Here is a 20,267-nt window from a genome sequence, read left to right on the forward strand (position 1 = left end):
GTGGCTGAAACGGGGATGTCCAGGAGAAACAGGAAGATTTGTACAGAGAAACTGCAAATCTAAGAACCGCTGAAAAACCGCAAGCACTGTCTATCTTGGGAAGAGGTTCAGATTTCAATCGCTCAGTAGTTCATTCGGGCAGGCAGTTCTTGGCAAACCTCCCCATCTGGCTTTATGATTAAATGAGTAATACTTCTGCCCGCCTCTGGTATGGAGTGAGGAGGGAGCTGAAACCGCCTTTGTCCGGGACGGGAGAGTTGAGCAGTAGAAGTTTGTCTACGTTGGAATATTCATGCAAATAGGAATTAATAGCATCTAGAAAATAAATGTGCATTTATTTCTGACTGCTGGCATATAGTAAAGATATTGATCCTTGAACATTTATTTTTACATCTAATCACCTCACTAAATTACCATATTAATGTTAACAGATTTTACTTGATTTTCTTGGAAGGACCATATAAAGCCACCTAGATACAGCTTTCTCCACACCCTTGTGAGGCAGGTAATAGACATGTGTGACATTTACCCAACACGTGCTAATTTGCAAAGCAATTCCACTCACATTCCACAATTCATTCCTCTCATTCTCTGCAAGTTGATGCTCCCACAGAACAACCTTCTACATATTAGTTCCCTGAAGGTCAATGACCTTTTTTTAATTCCTCCCCTTAACTTGCTTTTTAGCTGAGGGAGACTGAGGCACAGCGTAGTTATATAAGCCATCAGAGGTCACAGCTGGGAAACAGAATTTGAACCCAGAAAGTCTGCTGCCAGAGCCTTCACTCCTCTATGCTGTGCTCAGTGGCTGTGCATCCAAGCCTGTTTCTTATTTTTCCACAAATTATTCCTGCTGTGCAAAGCGTCTTCTCCTCCTCTTGTCCACCAGTGACCCCCTATTTATTGGTTCAAACCCCACTGGGGCACAGGGTGGCCTGAGCCTCTTGCCCAGCTGACATGGGCCAGGACAGACACAGGAGATAGTCCTCTCCCCACCGGGTCCTTGGGTCCTCAGGAGGCTGGCGGCAGCAGTGCCCCGGGGCATCTCTGGGATCTCCAGGCAGCGCCCACCCGGGGCGGTGGAAGGTGTTTGCCTACCTCTCTGGTTAGTTTGCAGCATAACTGAAGAAAAAACCCCACCAATTTCCTGGTACCCCCTACTCCAAATTTACCTAGATCATTTTCCCTTCTTAACTAAACCAACCCTTCCTGATGAAAGGAAAAGCTACGGAATTTTTGTTGTTGTTGAAAGAGGGAGTTCTCATTAGGCCTCAGAGCAGCCCATGATCAGTAGCTATGGCCCTGTGAGGGAGTGAAAGGAAAACACAACCTCTAACTTTGTTTATGGAAGGTGGGATTTTACCTCCACATGCTGTAGGAAAGAGGTACACAGTCTGTACTGGACTGTAGGAATTGTGCCTCCCCCAAATGTATGATTCTTTACAGAATCTCAGAATATGACCTTATGTGAAAATAGGGTCATTGCCAATGTCCTGAGTTAAGATGAGGTCATATAGGAGTAGAGTGAGCCCTTAATGCAATCCTCATGAGGACTGGCATTCGTTAAAGAAGAAGAGGAGACACAGACACGGGGACACAGACGCAGGGGGAAATGCCATGTGAAGACGGAGACAGAGACTAGAGAGCTGCCTCGATGAATCAAAGATTGCCGGCACCACGGGAAGCTAGGAGCAAGGAAGGATTGTTCCCCATGTTCAGAGAGAACATGGCCCTGTCCAACACCTTGATTTTAAACTTCTACCCTCCAGAACTGTGAGACGATACATTTCCGCTGTTTAAGCTACCTTAGTGTGTGGTAATTTGTTATGGCGGCCACACGAGCTAAGACACAGCCTTCGGAACTGGATTCCGCTTTCTTCAGCCATTACCTGTTACCCAGCCAGGCCATGTGTTTCTAGACACGCACAGACAAGTTTGAGAATCATTTTTCTCTCCTGGCCGATGCAACCAGGGAGGTCTGCAGAGAAGAGTGTATATAGAGGGAATTTAGAGTATGTGACTGCCCCTTCTCCCAATATGGTTCTTTCCAAGTGGATTTGGGTGGAAAGCAAACTTAAATGAAGGCGCCTGAGCAAAGGGGAAGTGTATTTCGCCTAGTCAGCATGCATAGACTTCACGACGGTCTTTATGGGCTGAGCGGGTGTGAAGGCGTCACACTGAGGGTGGGGAAGCCTTGGCCTTTGCCCAGGACCAGCTGTGCTCCCGGGGCTGCTCTCCTGGATCACTGCACAGTTGGCAGTTTCTGCAGCTACGTGGGTCCTCCGTCCTCCTCCCTGGAGGTTTTCCAGGCTCTGGAAGCTGCGCTTATGAAGAAAGCTTGGAAGAAGTACTTGGAGCTCGGAGAAGTCAATATGGAGGAGGAAGGAAGGTGTTCTACAATTTCTTGAGGGCCTGCTATTTAGAAGGGGATTATATATTAGTCTACACTGTGTAGTTTAGATTAGAGAGACAAACCAGAGAAAAACATTAGGCATAGATTTCATTTCGGTATGGGATGTGCCTTTCTCCTTGGAAGTAGAGAGGCTGCCCCACAAAGCCATGAAGCTACTTGAGCAAGACAGAACAAGCAAGCATTGGTCACGTAGGCCGAGTTAGTGAATTAATTTCAAATAAGCACATATTAAGCACCTAATTCTACTAGGTGTGCCATACTCCATACAGCAAAAAGAAAGCCCAACACAAACAATTTGCCTTTGTGGAACTAATGATCTTATAGTTGAGAAATCTAGAAAGACTCTTAGAGTTTAAAGGGCCCCTATACGTATCTCCCACCTCTGTTATGATCCTAACGCTCTAGTTAAGCCTGTGAGGAAGAAGTGCTCAGAGAGACCATATATATACATTATAGTTCCAAATCAGAGTTTCAAATATTTGGGGATATTAATTCTAATAACTTCCTTGATGAATGTAGGACAATCTAATGCATTCAAATTTAATAAACCTAATGATTTCAAGGGAACTTTGAAGCAGATTTCTAAAATATAAATCATGGACTCAAAATTGTTCAGAATTCCATGGGGAATTCTGTAATTTCAAAATTCAATTTGAATCTCTGTGAAGAGAAATAAGCTTTGTATATGTCAGGTTTTTTTTGTAAAAAAAAAATCTGCTCCCAAAAGTTCATGAACATTTGCAAAGACCACAAGAATAACTCCCATTGGACTCACAGGAATACCAGGAAGAGTCTGAACCAGGTTGACTTAGAATGCTCAGGTTCTCATTAGAATTTATTTTAAAAGACTATAGGCATAAAATAATTATTTCTATTTTTTAGAAGCCACTTAAATTTCAGGGTCAAAAACCTGATATAAACATCCTAAATTTTTTACATATTTGATGCATTCTCATTAGCTTTATGTTTTAATGTGTCTGCCTTTGAATTAAAAATTTCAACTCTCTTTTAATGGACTTTTATGAATCTATAATGGTAGTCTTGGATAAATCTAAAACTATTTGATTTCTACAAACATGGGAACATGATATTTCATTATTACATTTACTTTTGCATATTCCGTGACATAAATTTAGGGTATCATCAGAGTCTCTGATATCTGGAATCTGAAATCCTTTAGGTAGGGGCTATTTGCAGACTACCAGTGGAGCTAGAAACAAAGGAACCAGAGTAAGGATTGACTCCAGGAAGCCAGGTTATTGGATAGCCCTATTGGCTGGTAGACCCATATTTCAGCTGTAAATGTGTTAATGCCATTTATTGGCTCACGCTTCTGAAATGTAATACACTGCATCATTAATTTTGTAGTTTCATCTCTGAAAGCTATAAATTGAACATTCTTATTGTCTTAATTTTCTGTAACCTTTAATAACATTTGTGAAAGTACATAGGAAAGAAGAAATTGCTCCTGGCTATATGAGACAAATGCATTCTAGGAATATTTTATAGAAAATCCTTTTTTCCTTCCCCCCCCTAGAGCAGCCACTGGAAAGATAGCATGTTTTAGACATCCAAAATTCATTGTTTAGAATTCAGGAAATAAGCCCAAAAGCTTTGCTACCAGTTTGGATTTTCCAAAGAGGCCCCTGGGTGCAGGCTTCCCTGGCCCGTGCCAGAGAGGCTTCTCCTTTGTAAATGTGACGTCTCCCAAGCGCCAGTCACATATTGGAGCTTAGAGATTATGCCAGGAAATGATGGATTTGAAAACCAGTTATCCTCGAATGAATCTCAGAGTCGAACTTATTTGGCCACTCACCTGGCGTCTGGCAATCAGAGGCAAGGCGAATCCTTTGAAGCAAAGGGTCTGATGCAGCTGGTAGGACCAGGAAAGCGCACCTTGTCCTCAGGCTCACAGAGGGCCCAGGTGACAAGTCACCCGGAGGGAGGAGTGTTACAGGCCACACGCAATACTTTTCAGTCGCCTAGTTACGTTGCTATGTGACTTATGTACTGTTGATGCATTTTTATATAATGTCATATGATGTGTGTATAATACTGTATACGTATATAGCGTTGTATAATAATGACAGCTCTCTTACTCAATGCCCAGTCAAGGACAGGCTCCATATGAAGGCACTATGGACACATAGTCTCTAATTATCATGCTAACCCTAACGAAAAGTTATGATTGCATATATGTTGTGTAGGTGAAAAACTTTAAGATCAGAGAAGTTACATCATTTGCCCAAGGTCACATCTCTTCTGGCTTTGCTACTTTTTCTGCCACATTATAATTCACAGATTTATCTGCTGTTGTTTTAATTATAGCCCAATTAAACCCTGTGAAGAATATTATTCTCAAATGATATACAAAGCCGCTCTGTCTCCTAGAACAAGAATGATCCTGTGGGGCTGGTTGTAAGTTTTAATCCCTGTGATAGCGTGGATGGGGCCTAACTCTGTGCTGTGAGTGTCCTTTGTCCCTCCCTGCCCTGCTTCACTTCTCACCGGCCCCTGAGAGGACTAGGAGCCCGGGGCTTGCCATTACGGGCAACAGCTAAAACGTGTGTCCAGTTCCCTGGCTACGCAGCCCTCCACTGCTTGCTTCAAGAGAAAGTGCATTTGACATTAAAACAGGACAGACGTAAAAACCATCGGGCAGAAGAACTAAGATAAAATTTGTGCTTCAAGGGGGACAAAGACAGACAGATAGGGTCGTTATATTTGAAAAAATATTTTCTGTCATTCTTCTTTTGTCATTTATCTCTTGTCTCATTCTAAAAAGGATTTTGTGGTGGGACTTGAAAGAAATATGTTTGAATCTGAGTTTAACAAGACACTGATTTACATAAAAGACAAGTAGAGAAAATAGGAAATATAGAAACACATGAAATTGCTCTCAAATATGTGAAATTTAGGGTGATTTTTTCCTAAGGCTACATATTGCAAATTTCTAATATGTAAATAATTATATGTTACTAAATAGATCTGCATAAATAAAATAAGTAGATATGATTTTGTGCCTGTGATAAAATATCTATAATCATAAAGCAGGATATATCAAAATATCATTAAAGCTAAATCATTTCTCTACTGAAAATACTAATGTAATTGAAAATCCTGTGATAAACAGAATTGTGTCCAGGATGACATAGCTACTTTGAAGAATAGTTTTAGGTTTTTATAGCTAGAATGCTCCAATTTTGTAATAGAACCCTCTGAAAATACAGCAACAGTACCCTGGCATTGTGGTGACAGGCTTCTAAGATAAGTAGAAAATGAAGCTGAAGCTAATATGTTCCCCCTCAAATATCAGAAAAATATTGAGCAGAAAAAATAGTTTAAATGTATAATTCCTGATGAATGCACTTAGAAATATTCTAAAATAGTTAGCCGTCTTGGGATCAAGTCAGGACTATAATATAAACTATAAATTTCCCTTATTGGTAAGTCTAAATAGGGATATATACTGTTAAAGCCAAACACTTCGTTAAGTATATGAAGACTTGTGAGTTAAAGAGTTAAAGAAAAACTATAATGAGGAAACAGTAAAAACCAATTGTTTTGTTTAATAGTCTAGAGCTCCCAACGAGATTTATCTGTCTTTGTGGCAACTATACTTATCCTTCTTTGTGGGTTTCCTTGAGGACAAGGGAGATTGTAATTGTCTTTTTAACATCACTGACTTTCTTGTTGTATATAAGGATACAAAATGATGCTTATTTATAATCTCTAGATTTTACTGTAGGACCAACAAAAGCATTAAGAGAGTGTTGTAGTAGCTATCCACTCCTAGATATTCAAGCAAGAAAGGGGAAATGTGTTAAGGCTCATCTTCCATGATGATCAAGTTCAGAAACAAATGTTTACGTAGGGGAACAGCTACAAAGAGGAGGCTTTTACAATAAAGTGGAAATGTTAATAGTAATAGTACATGTATCATACGTGTCCTTGAGGTTTACTGAGGAAGTATTTGTGAATCGCACACTTCAAAAAGTGTTACCTAAGACTTTTGGGGGTGGCTGTTCCCTAAGTTTTCCATTTCTTTAATGACTCTGTCATGTCTACCTCTATCTCCCTCAAGTTAACTAGAATCTAAATGTAATGAGTGCACTTAGAATTTCTTTTATGAAACTTAATTGAACAATGTGCACATGGGAGTCACTCTGTAACTTCATGGGTATCTGATGTTCTATGGTAAAAATATGAATTATGAGTGAAGAAAATTTAAATAATTACTTTCCGTAAAGAATGCTGTTACTAAAACATTAAGTTTGGACAATAAGAGACTCAATTGTTAAGACCCAATTTTTACTGTGCTGAAAGAGTAACCATCTTGCCTAAATGTCCACATTGACTATAGCTCTTCAGATAATTTGGAAGGGCTATCATTTTAAGTACTTTATTATAAGCATTCACAAGCTCCCATAACCCTAGTTTGAAGTCTTTTATACTAAACATGTACAGTATTAAACATATCAGGTCTTACTGTTGAAAGATAGCTAGACTTTCTAAGAATTCCATGATTTCCTAAACAGTCTGTGCCTGGAGCAAACTTAATAGCAATTTAGTAATATTATAAAACATAATGATTCCAAACAGAGGTTTGTTTGTGGCAGGAGCTGCCATATATTCAGCTTATTGTTTGATTTTTTTCTTTTATGTACAATGAACAGATCATTTTGCAAAATTTTCATGCAGCATTCCACTAAATTACTAACTTATTTACACGGCTGTTAGGAATTAACTTCAAATGTTGACTTAAACCATGCATATGAGAAGTATGGAATTTCAAAGTTCTAATAACAAAAAAGATAATTAGACTCACATCATTTCAAGAAAATCACCCTGTGAACAGATGTATATCAACTGCCTGCCAAGAGGTCACCAAAAACTTGCTAATATCTTTGTTAGGATAAAACAAATGTATCTGAGGCTCATCTATGTTTTCCAAAGTTCATAGAGTAATATTTAAAAAAAAATAAATTGATCAGTCCAAACCACTTACCTGATTTTAATGATAGTGCTTAAAAAATGCATCTTAAACCAATGAAAAACACTGACAAATTTTAACAGGAAATATCTAAAGTAGAATTATTCTCAAGAAAAAGAACAAACCCCAAACCTACTAATGTATTCAAAAGGCTATTTAAAAACTTTACAATTTAATTATTGGAAGCTTATAGAACTGCTTCAGTGCTTCTGTACTGAGTAAGTAAGCTGTACATGCAAGGAGTAATAAATGAAATTGTTAATTTTACTGTTTCCCTAGGGAGCAGCAGGAGACGGGGTGGGAGTATGCTATTTAGATCTCCAAATAGATCGTGGTTTATATACAATAATAAATCCTAAATGTATTGCTAATTAACTCCACTTCAAACCACTGCCCCTTTTTTTAGAGCTTAAAAGACATTTGAACTCCTGGGCTCACTCACCATTCATATTCTTAAAGATGTTCAGGATGGGGAGAATTTGACGGTAATAGGGCACCAAAGCCTCACCCACCATGTCCGCTGACACAACCAGATGCTGGAGGACTTTGAGAGTGACACAGATGACCTGTCTGTTTCGAAGGTTCAAGGCATCTGTACAGTAGGAAAAGGAACAGGTGGAAAATGAAGAGCATTAATTCTACAGTGTTAAGACAAAGTTGTCTCGTGGATACGTTTAATTAAACTGTGCCCCACTGGGGGTCACCAATGGGACTTTATTATTACAGCTTCGAATGCCACATTGCAAAATGGGATCTTGTCTGGTTACTATTTATTCCCCCCACATGCACTGATCCCTCACCAGTCCTAAAAGCGTACCTTGCTTTTCCTTCATAGAAGAGGCTGGTGGTCTGAGAGAGAATAGCCGGGTAGGTAGCACAAAAGAGAAAAGATCGCTTAGTGTCACTGAAGTTAAAGGAACCCATGAAGGTTGACAGTAGATAAATTTTTATGCAACAGTCTCTTTCAGTTAACAACCCATGCTATTCTTAAAACCATCAACATGGAACAAACAGTTTTTGGGGGAAGAGGACTGGGCACGATGCATGTGTGGAGAAACTACCGGCTGGTTACAACACTGAGAACAGTCTTGGTAGAAGTGTGCATAAAGTGGCTATATTTAGAGCCCTCTGGAAAGTAGGGAAGAGAAGCAAAAATAGTAAATGTTCAGTTAGAAGGAATCAACAATTATAAGCTATAAGAGACCAAAGGAATACAGAATAATTTTAAAGAATAGTTTTGGGCACAAGGTAGCAAGCTGCACTGCAGAGGCGGATCACAGGACAGTGAGCTGCCTGGTAGACCCGCCAGGTGAGAAGACGGGTGCCATCTGCTCCTGTGGGAGACACAGAGGAGACATCAGGACTCAGGATGCTGCTAACTGGCTGCGCAAACTTGCCCAACTCGCTGATGGCGTTCTTGGCCCTGGTTTCCTTCATCATGGGAACCTGTTATTTACTTTCTAAGATGACTAAAAGTTCTCTGACTTAAGGGCAAGAGCCATGTAAAGCACCTATCACAGAAGGTCACAGGTGGGCACTGATAAGTTGTGATGGCTCAGACCACTCCAAGAAGTTAAAGACTCTGATTTGTAAGATGTTCTACCTTCTAATGAGAAAGGTGGACTATGACCTCAGAGCATGCACCATTTATGGAGGGACGAAAGGACCAGGTTATCGAAAGAAATGACACTTTGACACAGGAGAGGCAGTCCCGCCACTGTTCCTGAACTCTAGCTCACATTTCCAACAGTCTGGATCTTGCCAGCACCTCAAGTTCAGTTTGTTTCGAAGATGAGCTTTCCCCCATGAACTTGTCTTTTTTCCTACGTTCCTCATGTTTAGTAATGAGAAACCCAGTTCTCAGTCACTTAGACTCAAAACCTGTTTCTCATTCCCCACATTGCTCAAGTTACGGTCATCTGGTCATCTGGTAAGAATTTGTGTCTTCTCCATCTTCAGCTCCGCTCTGGGTGTCCACCCTCACCGCCACTCCTCTGGCTCTGGCCCCTGGCACTCTCCCCTGAAGCACTGACATGACCTCTTTTTTTTTTTTTTTTTTACTACTCCCCCAACCCATCTTTTCACACTGCTGCTAGATTAACCTTCCTGGAGTGTATTGAATCATCTCACCGTCTGCTCCAAGATCTCAGAGTCCCCTTCCCCCAACCTTTTCCTACAGGGCAAAGTACAAACGAGCCAGGCACAAAGGAAGCACTTAGGATATATTTGAATTAAACTGAATCCTCAGCTTAGAGTCCATGAATGTAAGGTATTATTTAGTGGTTTCACAGCTATTTCCTCTGGAATCACTAGGAAGTTTTTAAAAATAAAGCGTGGTCAGCCTCATCTCCTCCAGCAACAAACTAGGGGTTGGGGCATGAAAACACTGCAGAGCAGCCCCGCAGCTTCTGGTCCAATCCAGACTACACTCTGGTTTGGTTCGGAAGCAACCACAAGTGTGACAAATAGAGATGGCTCAGCCTTAACTCAGGGAACCAACCTAAATATAACTGTAGAACTCGGTAGCAATGATGGCTCATTATTACAGCATTTAGACACATTGCAGGCCACACCATATCTTCTGAAAAACAACTAAAAATAGAATGCTATAATTTAGACTAAAAGCTGTAGTAATGAGACACTAGAGAGCAAAGCTTCAGAGCACAGTGGGGTGGTGGAGTGCTGCACAGTCCCTGGTGCAGGCTTCTTATCTGCTTTGAGCCCACCAAAAAGTTGTTTCTCATTTCGGGAAGTCAGGAGTTGCTGAACCCTGCCTACTGACCCAGCTCAGTTTACCAGCAGAGAACTGGGAGTCTGAAGAAATGTTGTTATGAGGGTTGTGGGCAGCTGACATACTTGCAAAAAAACTCTATCGGTGAAGCTCAACAGGTTTTGGTTTCAGGAGTGCACAGACCTGCGTGATGATTCACGGCACCAGGAGCTAACACAGAGTGAGCCCCGCTGTATGACGGGAACTAGACCGAGCACTTCCCATGCATCAGATGACTTAGTTCTCCTTTATCACATATTTACTGTGAGTGTGCTATGTGTGTGTTAGGAAGTGGAAAGATGGAAATGAACAAGGCAAATATGGCGCTGCCCTCTTGGGGCTTATCGTGTCGGATGGAAGAAGACAGGAAACTAATATTGCAGTCGTGAGAAGGGTAGTGTATTTAAGCAGCCAATCAAAGCGGGTGACTAGCCTCGTCCAGGAATAAGGGGAGGCTCCCAGATGCAGGTACAAACCCCGGGGATGAACAGATGTCATCTGGGGGAAGAGTATCCAGGAGAGGAAGCGGCACATCAGGACTGACTGACTCCCTAGGAAAGGGGAGTTGCTCCACTACAGGGTCTATTCCAGCTCCTTCCAACGAGATTGTGCTGAGGATTCGAGACCACAGGTAGCAAAGAGATATGCCGACTGGTTTTATCATTGTGAATATGTCTTTCTTGGGCTCACTTGGAAGTTCTGGGAAGACGTATGTAGGAGTGTGTAAAGGGCTGGTGAGGCCACAGCACCTTCCCTCAAGCTAGAGGATCCCTAGGTCCCATCTTGCCTCAGTTAGTTCCAACCAAACAGAATCAGATGTTTGAGATCTTGAGTTTCTCTCTTTTCTCTCTATTCATCCTTGCCTCCCACTTTACTTTTTAAAAATGACTCAGAGCCACATCCAGATAAATGTTTTGTTAACACAGAAACAGATCCACATGGGCGTGTTTGTATTTTTTTAATATATGTTAAATGCATGGTTGAGAACATACAGTTCTCATTCCATATTGTGGGTTTTGTTTCTTTTTCAAGAAAGTCTTTCTGTTGACACTGAAAGTCACAAGTAGCAGAATTTATGGAAGGTCTTTGAAGAGAGAACTATCTAAACGTGGTGACTGCAGAACGGATTTTGGTGGCCGCAGTGGTTACGGGATGCTAGCTCTCACAGTTTTCCTCTTTTAGGGTGTACAGGCCAAGGTTGCAGTAAAAGAAGCCCGGGTGTGCCCAGCTACTGCCAGTGTGGGAGCAGAGCTTTGCTATATGGAATATATTGATTAAGGAGTAAAGTTTATATATACATGAAAGTAACACCAGCATCAAATTTTTATTAGGTTTATGCCTATATGTATAGCTAATTGATCGCTTGGGCATACATTAATGATCTGACAATGGATAATGTTATTAATGTTAGGAAAAGATAATCTCATTTCATTGAAACCTGGACTGAATTAGCATGGTTGGGATAAATGTTATTGGATTGACAATGGCCAACAAGTGAAATGCCTGAACTGCTGTGCTTAATGGCATCCAAAATGGATCTTTAAGTTTCTCTAAATGACCAGGTAATGGCTCTAAAACCTGTGCAGTGGCTGTGAAATAGAGCCAGGGTACGCACTGTAAAACCTGCTTAACTTCATCCAACAGGGATTTCCTATAATGCCCATTTGTTCTTCAGTTTCTTGATTTTTCTTCTTCATTCTGGGGAAATTAAGATATACTACTAAGTTGGAAGTCTTTTAGTTCTTACTGTCACTATGGAATTAAAGCAAAAGAATTTTTTTTAAACAAAGTTCTTTTCCTTTGGAAAAATATGCTAACAGATATAAAAAGAACATGATTTTGTATCTTGAAAGAGAAGAAATGTGTTTATTCTTGTGTTGATGGGCCTGAAAGCCATTGTCAAGACATAAGTGAGGACTTCGAACTCTAGATTTAAGGTTTTGAAAAGGGTCTAACATGAGGAGTCTGCTGACATTATAGATCAGCCAGTGGAACCTTTCTTTTCAGAAAATTGGATTTCTATTGTACTGCTTGCTGCCTTTAAGTATAATCAACAAGTTAGAGCTTCCAGATAGAGAGAAATTGCTGAAGACTAAGGAAAAAAACAATTTAAAGTCAAAGTAGTAAAAGTTATTCACCTTAGATGGTTATAAGCTACATGTATAATTTTCTCAGGCATAAAATCCATTATTGTTATGATTTTTTGCAAAGTGAGGCGATTTTCTACTATTAGATATAATTCACTACTGTGGAATCAGAAAAAACTGAAACATTTCTACTTTTTCTTTAAAAACCAGAAACACCAAACAAAATGCAAAAGCAAACTAAATTCTAAAGAAATATTTTTGATATATGCTATAAATGTTAATAGCCTTAATATACAAATAGCTCTCATAATCCATAAAAGATTGAGTCTTCCAATTAAAAAAATGGTCAAAGTACATAAGTAGATAATATACAAATTAATAAACAGAAATGAGAATTTAATATTCTACAATGTTCAACTTCATTAGTAACCTAGAAAAATAAAACACTACTTTATAATTTTGAATACCATATTAATAAAAAGTTGTTGAAAATGTAACACCATCAGTATGGACACAGATCTGGGGACAGAGGCAATCTAACAGACACTGTGTTATCAACAATTTCAACCTTTCTATAGGGAAATTTAGCAATATATCTAAAAGCCATAAAAATACATTAATCACAGCAATTTCACTTCTAGGCAGTTAGTTCAAGGATGTAGGCAGATATGTGCAAAGAGTTTATGAAAGAATGTTAAAACCAGTGTTATCCATAATTAGAAACAATCTAAATGTTCCAAAAGAATGGATTAAGTAAAATATAGCATATCTATACAATAGAAAATTATAAAACTATTAGTCATCTAATATAATGAATATTTAAAGATAAGAACATTTTATAAAATACAAGTGAGTAAGGAAGTAAATATTAAAGCATATTTGTACTATGATTTCATATCATAGAATAGGAATAAACAGAACAAATATAGGGAATTTATATACTGAGATGTTAAATAGTACAGATTATCTTTTTCATAGACATAGGATTGTGTTCCATAAAAAAGTATTTTTTAAACCTTATCTTTAAAAAAATTATCAATATACTATGCATATTTTCCTTTTGTTATTAATATTTATGATTATAACTTTATATTTTAATATTATCAGAATTCAAGCCCTCTCTCATTATTATTTCTCAAGATTTTCATGATTATTCTTAACCATTTACTTTTTGTGACAAACTTTAAAATGATTTGGTCAAGTTAAAAATATATGCTTGGTATTTTGGTAAAAATTACTGTAAATTTAGAGAATAATTTGGAGGACAACTGTCATCTTCACTGCTGAATCTTCCCATTAGGAACATGGTATCTCTTCAATTTTCTTGTCTTTAAGTTCCTCAGAAAAGTTTTATAGTCTTTTTCATACAGATCTTGCATACTTTTGTTAGATTTATTCAATAAAATTTGATATTTTGTTGCTATTTGTATAAGATCATTTTATCCCAATATACTTTCTAAAGATTATTGATAATATCCACATGAAAATATATGATTTTTGTATATTTATTTTATAACTGGCTAACTTAAATCCCTTACTGGTTATAATTGTTTTTGAGTCAATTCAGTTTGGTTTTGTAAATAATAATAGTATCAAAAACATTGCTAAATTTGTCTTTGCTTTCTAATATTTGTTTCTCTTTTATTGGTCATGTGACAGAATTTCTAAAACAAAATATAATATTATAATGCTATTGTAATATAGAGAGAGCAGGTGTGTTAGTTTTTTCATCATATATATTTTAATATCTTAAATGATTTATTTTTATTTTAGTGTATAAAATATATGTAACATAAAATATGCCATTTAACTATTTTTAAGTATATAATTTAGTGGTAGTAATTACATTCACAATGTTTTGCAACTGTCATCACTATCTTTCTCCAAAAATTTTTCATTACCTCTAATAAAAACTCTGTACCCATTAAGCAAAGACTCCCCATTCCTCTTCTCCACCCCCTGATAATCTCCTTTCTGTCTTTATAAATGTGCCTACTATAGATGTCTTGAAGTATAAATATTTTTTCCAAAGTGAAAATATTTAATTAATATTTGAGATTGTTGGGCTCAATATCATATTGTTGAATTAGATGGAAATGGATATAAATTTTGCTAGTTGAGGAGGCTAACCATATAATTTATTAATTTACACAGAATGAATTCAAAATAAGTTTTCAAAGCAAATTTAGGTTTCAAAATGGTAGAAATTTTATACTTCCATGATGGAACTCAATTCTCTGCAAATAAATATGATTGCAGCCTGATTTCTCGCATTCCTGGGCAAGAAAAGCATCATAGATGTAGACCAGCTATTATGGACATAGAGTAAGCCTATAATATGGGTTATAATTTTTTTCCTTAATTCATTGTTTTCGAGTTTCTCCTACTAAATGCTATAAAAATAAGCATTAATTTTCTCTCATCCCATACAGAAATAGATAATATATATATACCATAAACTATGCCATTTAACCATTTTGATGTAAAATTCAGATTTTCCCTGAAAGCTTTGCCATTACAAGTGGCTGACCTTTTTTTTTTTTTTTTTCCAATTTTCCAATGGACAAGAATATATTCTGACTTTTAGGAACACGGAATATAATTTAGTATTCGGTGAAATTGTTTGGCCTTTCTGTCCATTAAATACTTTATCTTAAAGATAGATATATAATTAATACTATTCGTTTAAATAAACGAAAGTATAATATTCAGTTACCAAAATGGTCTCAGTGATGCATTAACTAGCATGATCTATTTCATACTCACAACATTCTAGACACAAAGAATGAAACCTGGAGAATCATTATAATCCCACACACTCCTTTTCAATCTCGTGGCGACCAGGTTGAGCCTGCATTTGTTTGCAAGCATGTTGAACACCTCTAACAGTAACTGAGAGTGAACTTCTCAACACGCTGCATTGTCAGAAGGCAGTGCAGGATCATTTCTGAGGAGCTCCTGGCCCCTCTGTACCTGATTGCTGGTTCAGTGCATTTTGAAAGATTGGGGTGACCAGTGAAAGGATGACCAAAGGAAGGAGTTCATCTTGCCACCACTTTGGGAGTAAAAACAAATGGCAATCTCCTGTCTCAAGCAGGCACTATTTACTACTTCTAAGAATTACTGTTGCATTTCTTCCTCTGGTTGAGAGAAGGTGTCTAAATTTCTCACAGCTTTCAGACAGAAGAAGTGGACTCAGAAGCATACGATATGCACAGGGTCTTCACAAAACAAGAAAGTGAAGAGAGGTGTACAAAAAAGAAGATGGGTAAATAGATCAATTTCCAAGAAGGAGCAGGTCTTTTCCTCCGTGAGAAGGAGTTAGAAAAATATGCACAGCTAAGCCTGACATAAATAACTGGTACAATTCTAGGACTGATTATTTCAGCAAGTGATTGGAGAGCAACTAGGAAAATAGCAGTGATTACTGGGAGCCAGAGTAAGCTCTCTGGAAGAAGGCAACCAAAGCTAACCTCATGTATGCTAATACATTTACTTACAAAGGGGATCTTAAACAGGCTATATTGGCAAAGCATCTGGCAAAACCTTTACAGTTATTCTTGTAAGTAAGATACAGAAATGATGAGGAATTAGGCTTTTTCTTTTCCCCTCCCCTCCCCTCCCCTCCTCCCTCCCTTCCTTCTTTTTTCTTTTTTTTATGATGTGAACAATTGAATCCAAGTAATATGCCCTGTTGGTTTGGCATCTACCTGTGTAGTCCTTAGTGGGATACCTCATAGGTCTATATTTGACCTAGTCCAGTTTGCATCGACTGTTTTTATTGTAACTTGGATGAATGTCATAGAATGCAAATGTATGCATTTTTTGATGACCCGAATTTAGAAATTCCACAGAGGCATGATCATAAAGGAGCACCAAGGCTGGAACAATAATTCATTTTTATTACCAACTTGATTTGGCACCATGAGAAACTTTCTACTTGTATAATCTCATTAATCCTTACGACATCTCTGAGCGACCAGTTTTACAATCCCTTGGGACAGCTGAAAGAGTTAACTGGCCTAAGACTGCGCAGCTAGTTAACAGAAAGCAAGCTGAGATCTGGGTTGCGCGAGCCCAAAGCCTGTGGTCGGAACGATTAGACTCTACTTCCTGCCGGCGCACCATCAGTCATGGGACACTGCTCCAGGTCCTGGCACACAGTGAGGCCAGCTCCAGAGTGTGTTCAGGAGAAATGCTCAGAGTTGCATAGCAGACACAGACTCTAGCATGAACTTTGAGCGGGCAGTCTGGCCAACTGCTGGGTCCCACGCTTTGGTGGCTTAAGGAATATGACATAGGGATGGAGCTGGGTTTCATGGCATCTTCTGAAAAGCAAGGGACACCAGAGTAGTGTTATCCCTAACCAGAGCTCAGCCCTCGTGTGGGTTTAGCCTGCGTGACTAAAAAACGTTGCCATGGTGAAGGCAGAGAATGACAACAATGATGATGATGATGATAACAACAATGACAATGACAGCATTTTACGGCACTCAAGTATTAGCCCATTTGATCACTGAAATAACCCGATAAATCGGGTGCTGTAATTGTCCCAATTTTATAAATTAAAACATGGAGTCTAAAAGTGGTTAACTCGTCTGATAGCTCCCGTGTGGTGGAGTCGGCAGTTTGACCTGGTTGTCTGACTTCAGAGCCTTTGGCTTTAAATGTCACACCCTTCTGAAAAAGTGACAGAATTTGTTTGTTTGTTTGAGAATGAGAAAAATACACTGAATGCATTTTGAATTCGTTTTGAAAATGCAACCTTGTTATTCTTGGGCCATTCCGTCCAGTAAGTGTGGACAGCCACACTCTCCGTTCCCTCTGTCTCTGCTACCTCTGTCATTTTTGAGTCGTCCTTGCTCATTTCCCCGACTCACACAGGCTAGGCCTGGTGTGGATTCCTCCTCACAGGTCCAGAAGGGATCCTTCCTCTGGCAAGTGACCAGTTAAACTTTACCATCTAAGACAATTTGAAACAGTTTTCTTTTCGTATCTTGTCACCCAAATAATCCTAGATAATGCACCTGTTTTCCATAAGTTCAGAACAAATTAGATTTGTTCTTCTAAAATTAAAATTCATTACTTTTTAAATAATTATTATCACCTTTAAAATAATTTACCTGGAAAATTTCAACAGGTATAAGTAAAATTATTAGATCATAAATGAAGAGTTGTGCATTTAAAATGCACTTGCTCCTTTCTAATTAGAGTTATCAAAATAATTTTTGTATTGGGATGGGTATTCTCATATTTTATTCTTACTTAGAGTTTTTTTTCCTCCTTGGGTATTCTTTAAGAAGACTATTTTGATTTTTAAAATGTTATTGTTCTAGTTTCTTCAGCTGTGTCTGTGCATGTTTGTCCTTTATAGCTGGGCGACCTCAACTCATTAGAGCTCTCCTAATGAGGCCAGTGTTTTATGCCCCATCTGTTTGTAAATAGTGATATTTCCATAATTCTTTGGCAACCAGGGTCACCTCACCTCCTAGTGGGCCATCTCACAAATGTACGTTGTTGCTCATAATAGAATCACATGGGAGAATGTAGATGAATAAACAAAAAAATCACTCTCATTACTTAAATAATTCTTCCAATAAATAGAAAGCATTATATCATTATACCCTTTATTTGATTTTTCATACTAGAGAGTCTTACAAGATAGGTTTTATATGATATATAGTACAGGGGCAGGACCAAATGCCCACTTCATACTTTTTGATCATGCCAATTATCCAGATTTCAGTACGGATATTAGTTATGTACCTTATGAAATTAATTTTGCAAATGTTTTGATACATCCTACTTTGTATTAGGCAGTACAATAAGTGCTGTGGGAATATATTACTTTTGCTTTACTCTTGAGTGACATAAGAGAGGAAGCTATAAAGTTCTGTGGGAGAGGGGAGGCAGGGTGGGGACAGGCCTGGAGCTGAGGGTACGAGTGGAGAGGAGAATCAGAAGAGGCTCTACAGGACAGTTAATGTTGGAGCTGGGCTTTGAAGGGCACTTAAAGTGCAGGCAGTTGGGGTTGTGGGAATGGGCACTCTTGAAAGAGAGCAAAGATATAGAATTAGAAAAGTGCAAGGCAAGTTCTCCAGCACAGTCAGTTTGTTTGGAGAACAGGGCAATGGTAAGAAATAAAGTTGAAAACATAATTTGCAGCCAGATAGTTAGTGGGAATCCTTGAATGTCATGCCAAAGAATGTAAAGTAGGCAGACCTCAGGGAAGGGTCTGCCCCTGAGAGATGAAAGTGCAACTGACAAAGTTTTTGAATTGAAAGCTTTTTACCTAGAAGCCAAAGTATGTGGCCCAGTGCAGCAGAAAATAGCAGGTAAACTGGCGTGGGGTGTCAGAGGAGAGAGCTCTGGACTGGCAGAGCAGGTAGAAAATTAGAGGAATGGATCACAGAAGAGACGGCTGTGCATGTGCACAAAGGGTGTAAACTAAAAATGTGCTTGTAAACTCGACTTTGGCTGACCCCTAAGAATTTATACACATGGGGGCTGGGGCTGGGGGGGCTTGATCCAGTATACCCAGATGATGAACAGAAGCTGGAAGATTAAAAAATTGAAAATGAAAGACCTTCAGCTGTTGTCAACCACAGGGGTGACAAAGTGTGGAGTTTGTGTCTAATGGGTTAATTGACAGAATTAGAATTGACACTCTTCAGAGGAACATAACAGAATCCAGAAGTTCTAAATCATATTATGTCTCTGATAGGATTGCACTCTGTAGCCCCATTGAGATTGGATAACGCTGGACTAGGTCTGGTCAACAAGTAGTGCATAGAAGTGAAATGTGTCACTTCCAGGATGGAGCTTCTTTTCATTGGCCAAAAAGAGACCCTTCTGAGCTACTGTTTCCTTTGGGACTGTGACTAGCAACATCTATCGGGCTGGATCCTTAAGCAACTGCAATAAACAGAGCCCATTAACCTGCAGTAGGCAGGCTGCACACATCAGAAATCTTTATCTTTATTGTTTTAAGTCATTTATTATTTTAAGCCCCTAATATTTTAAAGATTTGTTATTATAATATAAACTAGCTTATTCTGATTGATAAAATTCCCTTTATCAGATTAAGAGAATTCTCTTCTCAGTTTGTTTTAAAAACATAACTTTCAACGTCAAATGAATGTTGAATTTTATCAAATTTTTTTTGCCATCTATTATGATGATCATATATAATTTTTATACTTTATTAATGTTCTAAATTGCCTTGCTTGATTTTTCTGGTGTGAAACCAATCTTATACTCCTGAAATACAATCAACTTTGTCAGGAGATACTATCATTTTTATAAATTGATGGATTCAATTTGTTAGCGATATTGTTTGGAAATTTACCATTGATGTTTGTGAGTGAGATTGGCCTGGAAGTTTCCTTTCTTATAATGCCTATGGGTTTTGGACAGTTTATGCTAGCTTTATAAAATGAATTGGAGTGTATATCCTCTGGTTTTATTGTCTAGGAAAATTTGTACAAGATTTGAATTATTTTTTTCTTTATGTGTTTGGGACAACTAAGCAGTGAGGCTATGTGAGTTGAGCTATCTTTGTGTAGGGATTTTAATTACTAATTTAATTTCTTTATATTTTATATTACTATTTATATTTTAACTTATTTATATTTTTCTGGTATGGTATCAGTTTTGGTAAGTTATATTTTCTAAAAACTTGATCATTTCATGAAAACTTCAAAGCTTTGGGGATAAAGCTGATCATAATATACTATCATGATATTTTCAATGTCTGTAGGATTTATGTGACATTCCCTTTTTCATTTCTGATATTAGCTGTTTCTGCCTTCTCTCATTTTCTATTTCTATTTCAAGTTTTCAAAATATTTATCAATTTTATTAGTAATTTCAAGAAACCAATATTTGATTCTCTCAGTTGCATAATTATTTTCCATTTTTTTGTATTATGATTTTAACTTAATATTTATTCTTCCTTTAGCTTTCTTTTGCGGTTCTTTCTACAACTGAGCAGGTATTTAGTTT

General features: G+C 38.1%; 1 protein-coding gene across 1 annotated transcript in view; it reads right to left on the reverse strand.

The window, feature by feature from the left end:
* PACRG (parkin coregulated) overlaps positions 1–20,267 on the reverse strand; it is a 490,407-nt gene that overhangs the window by 197,934 nt on the left and 272,206 nt on the right. The window contains exon 4 of the mRNA XM_012745607.3: positions 7,849–7,998. Coding sequence (XP_012601061.1) covers positions 7,849–7,998 — 150 coding nt within the window. The remainder of the gene's footprint in view (positions 1–7,848; positions 7,999–20,267) is intronic.

Source organism: Microcebus murinus, chromosome 5, assembly GCF_040939455.1.
Source record: "Microcebus murinus isolate Inina chromosome 5, M.murinus_Inina_mat1.0, whole genome shotgun sequence".
Classification (NCBI taxonomy): domain Eukaryota; kingdom Metazoa; phylum Chordata; class Mammalia; order Primates; family Cheirogaleidae; genus Microcebus; species Microcebus murinus.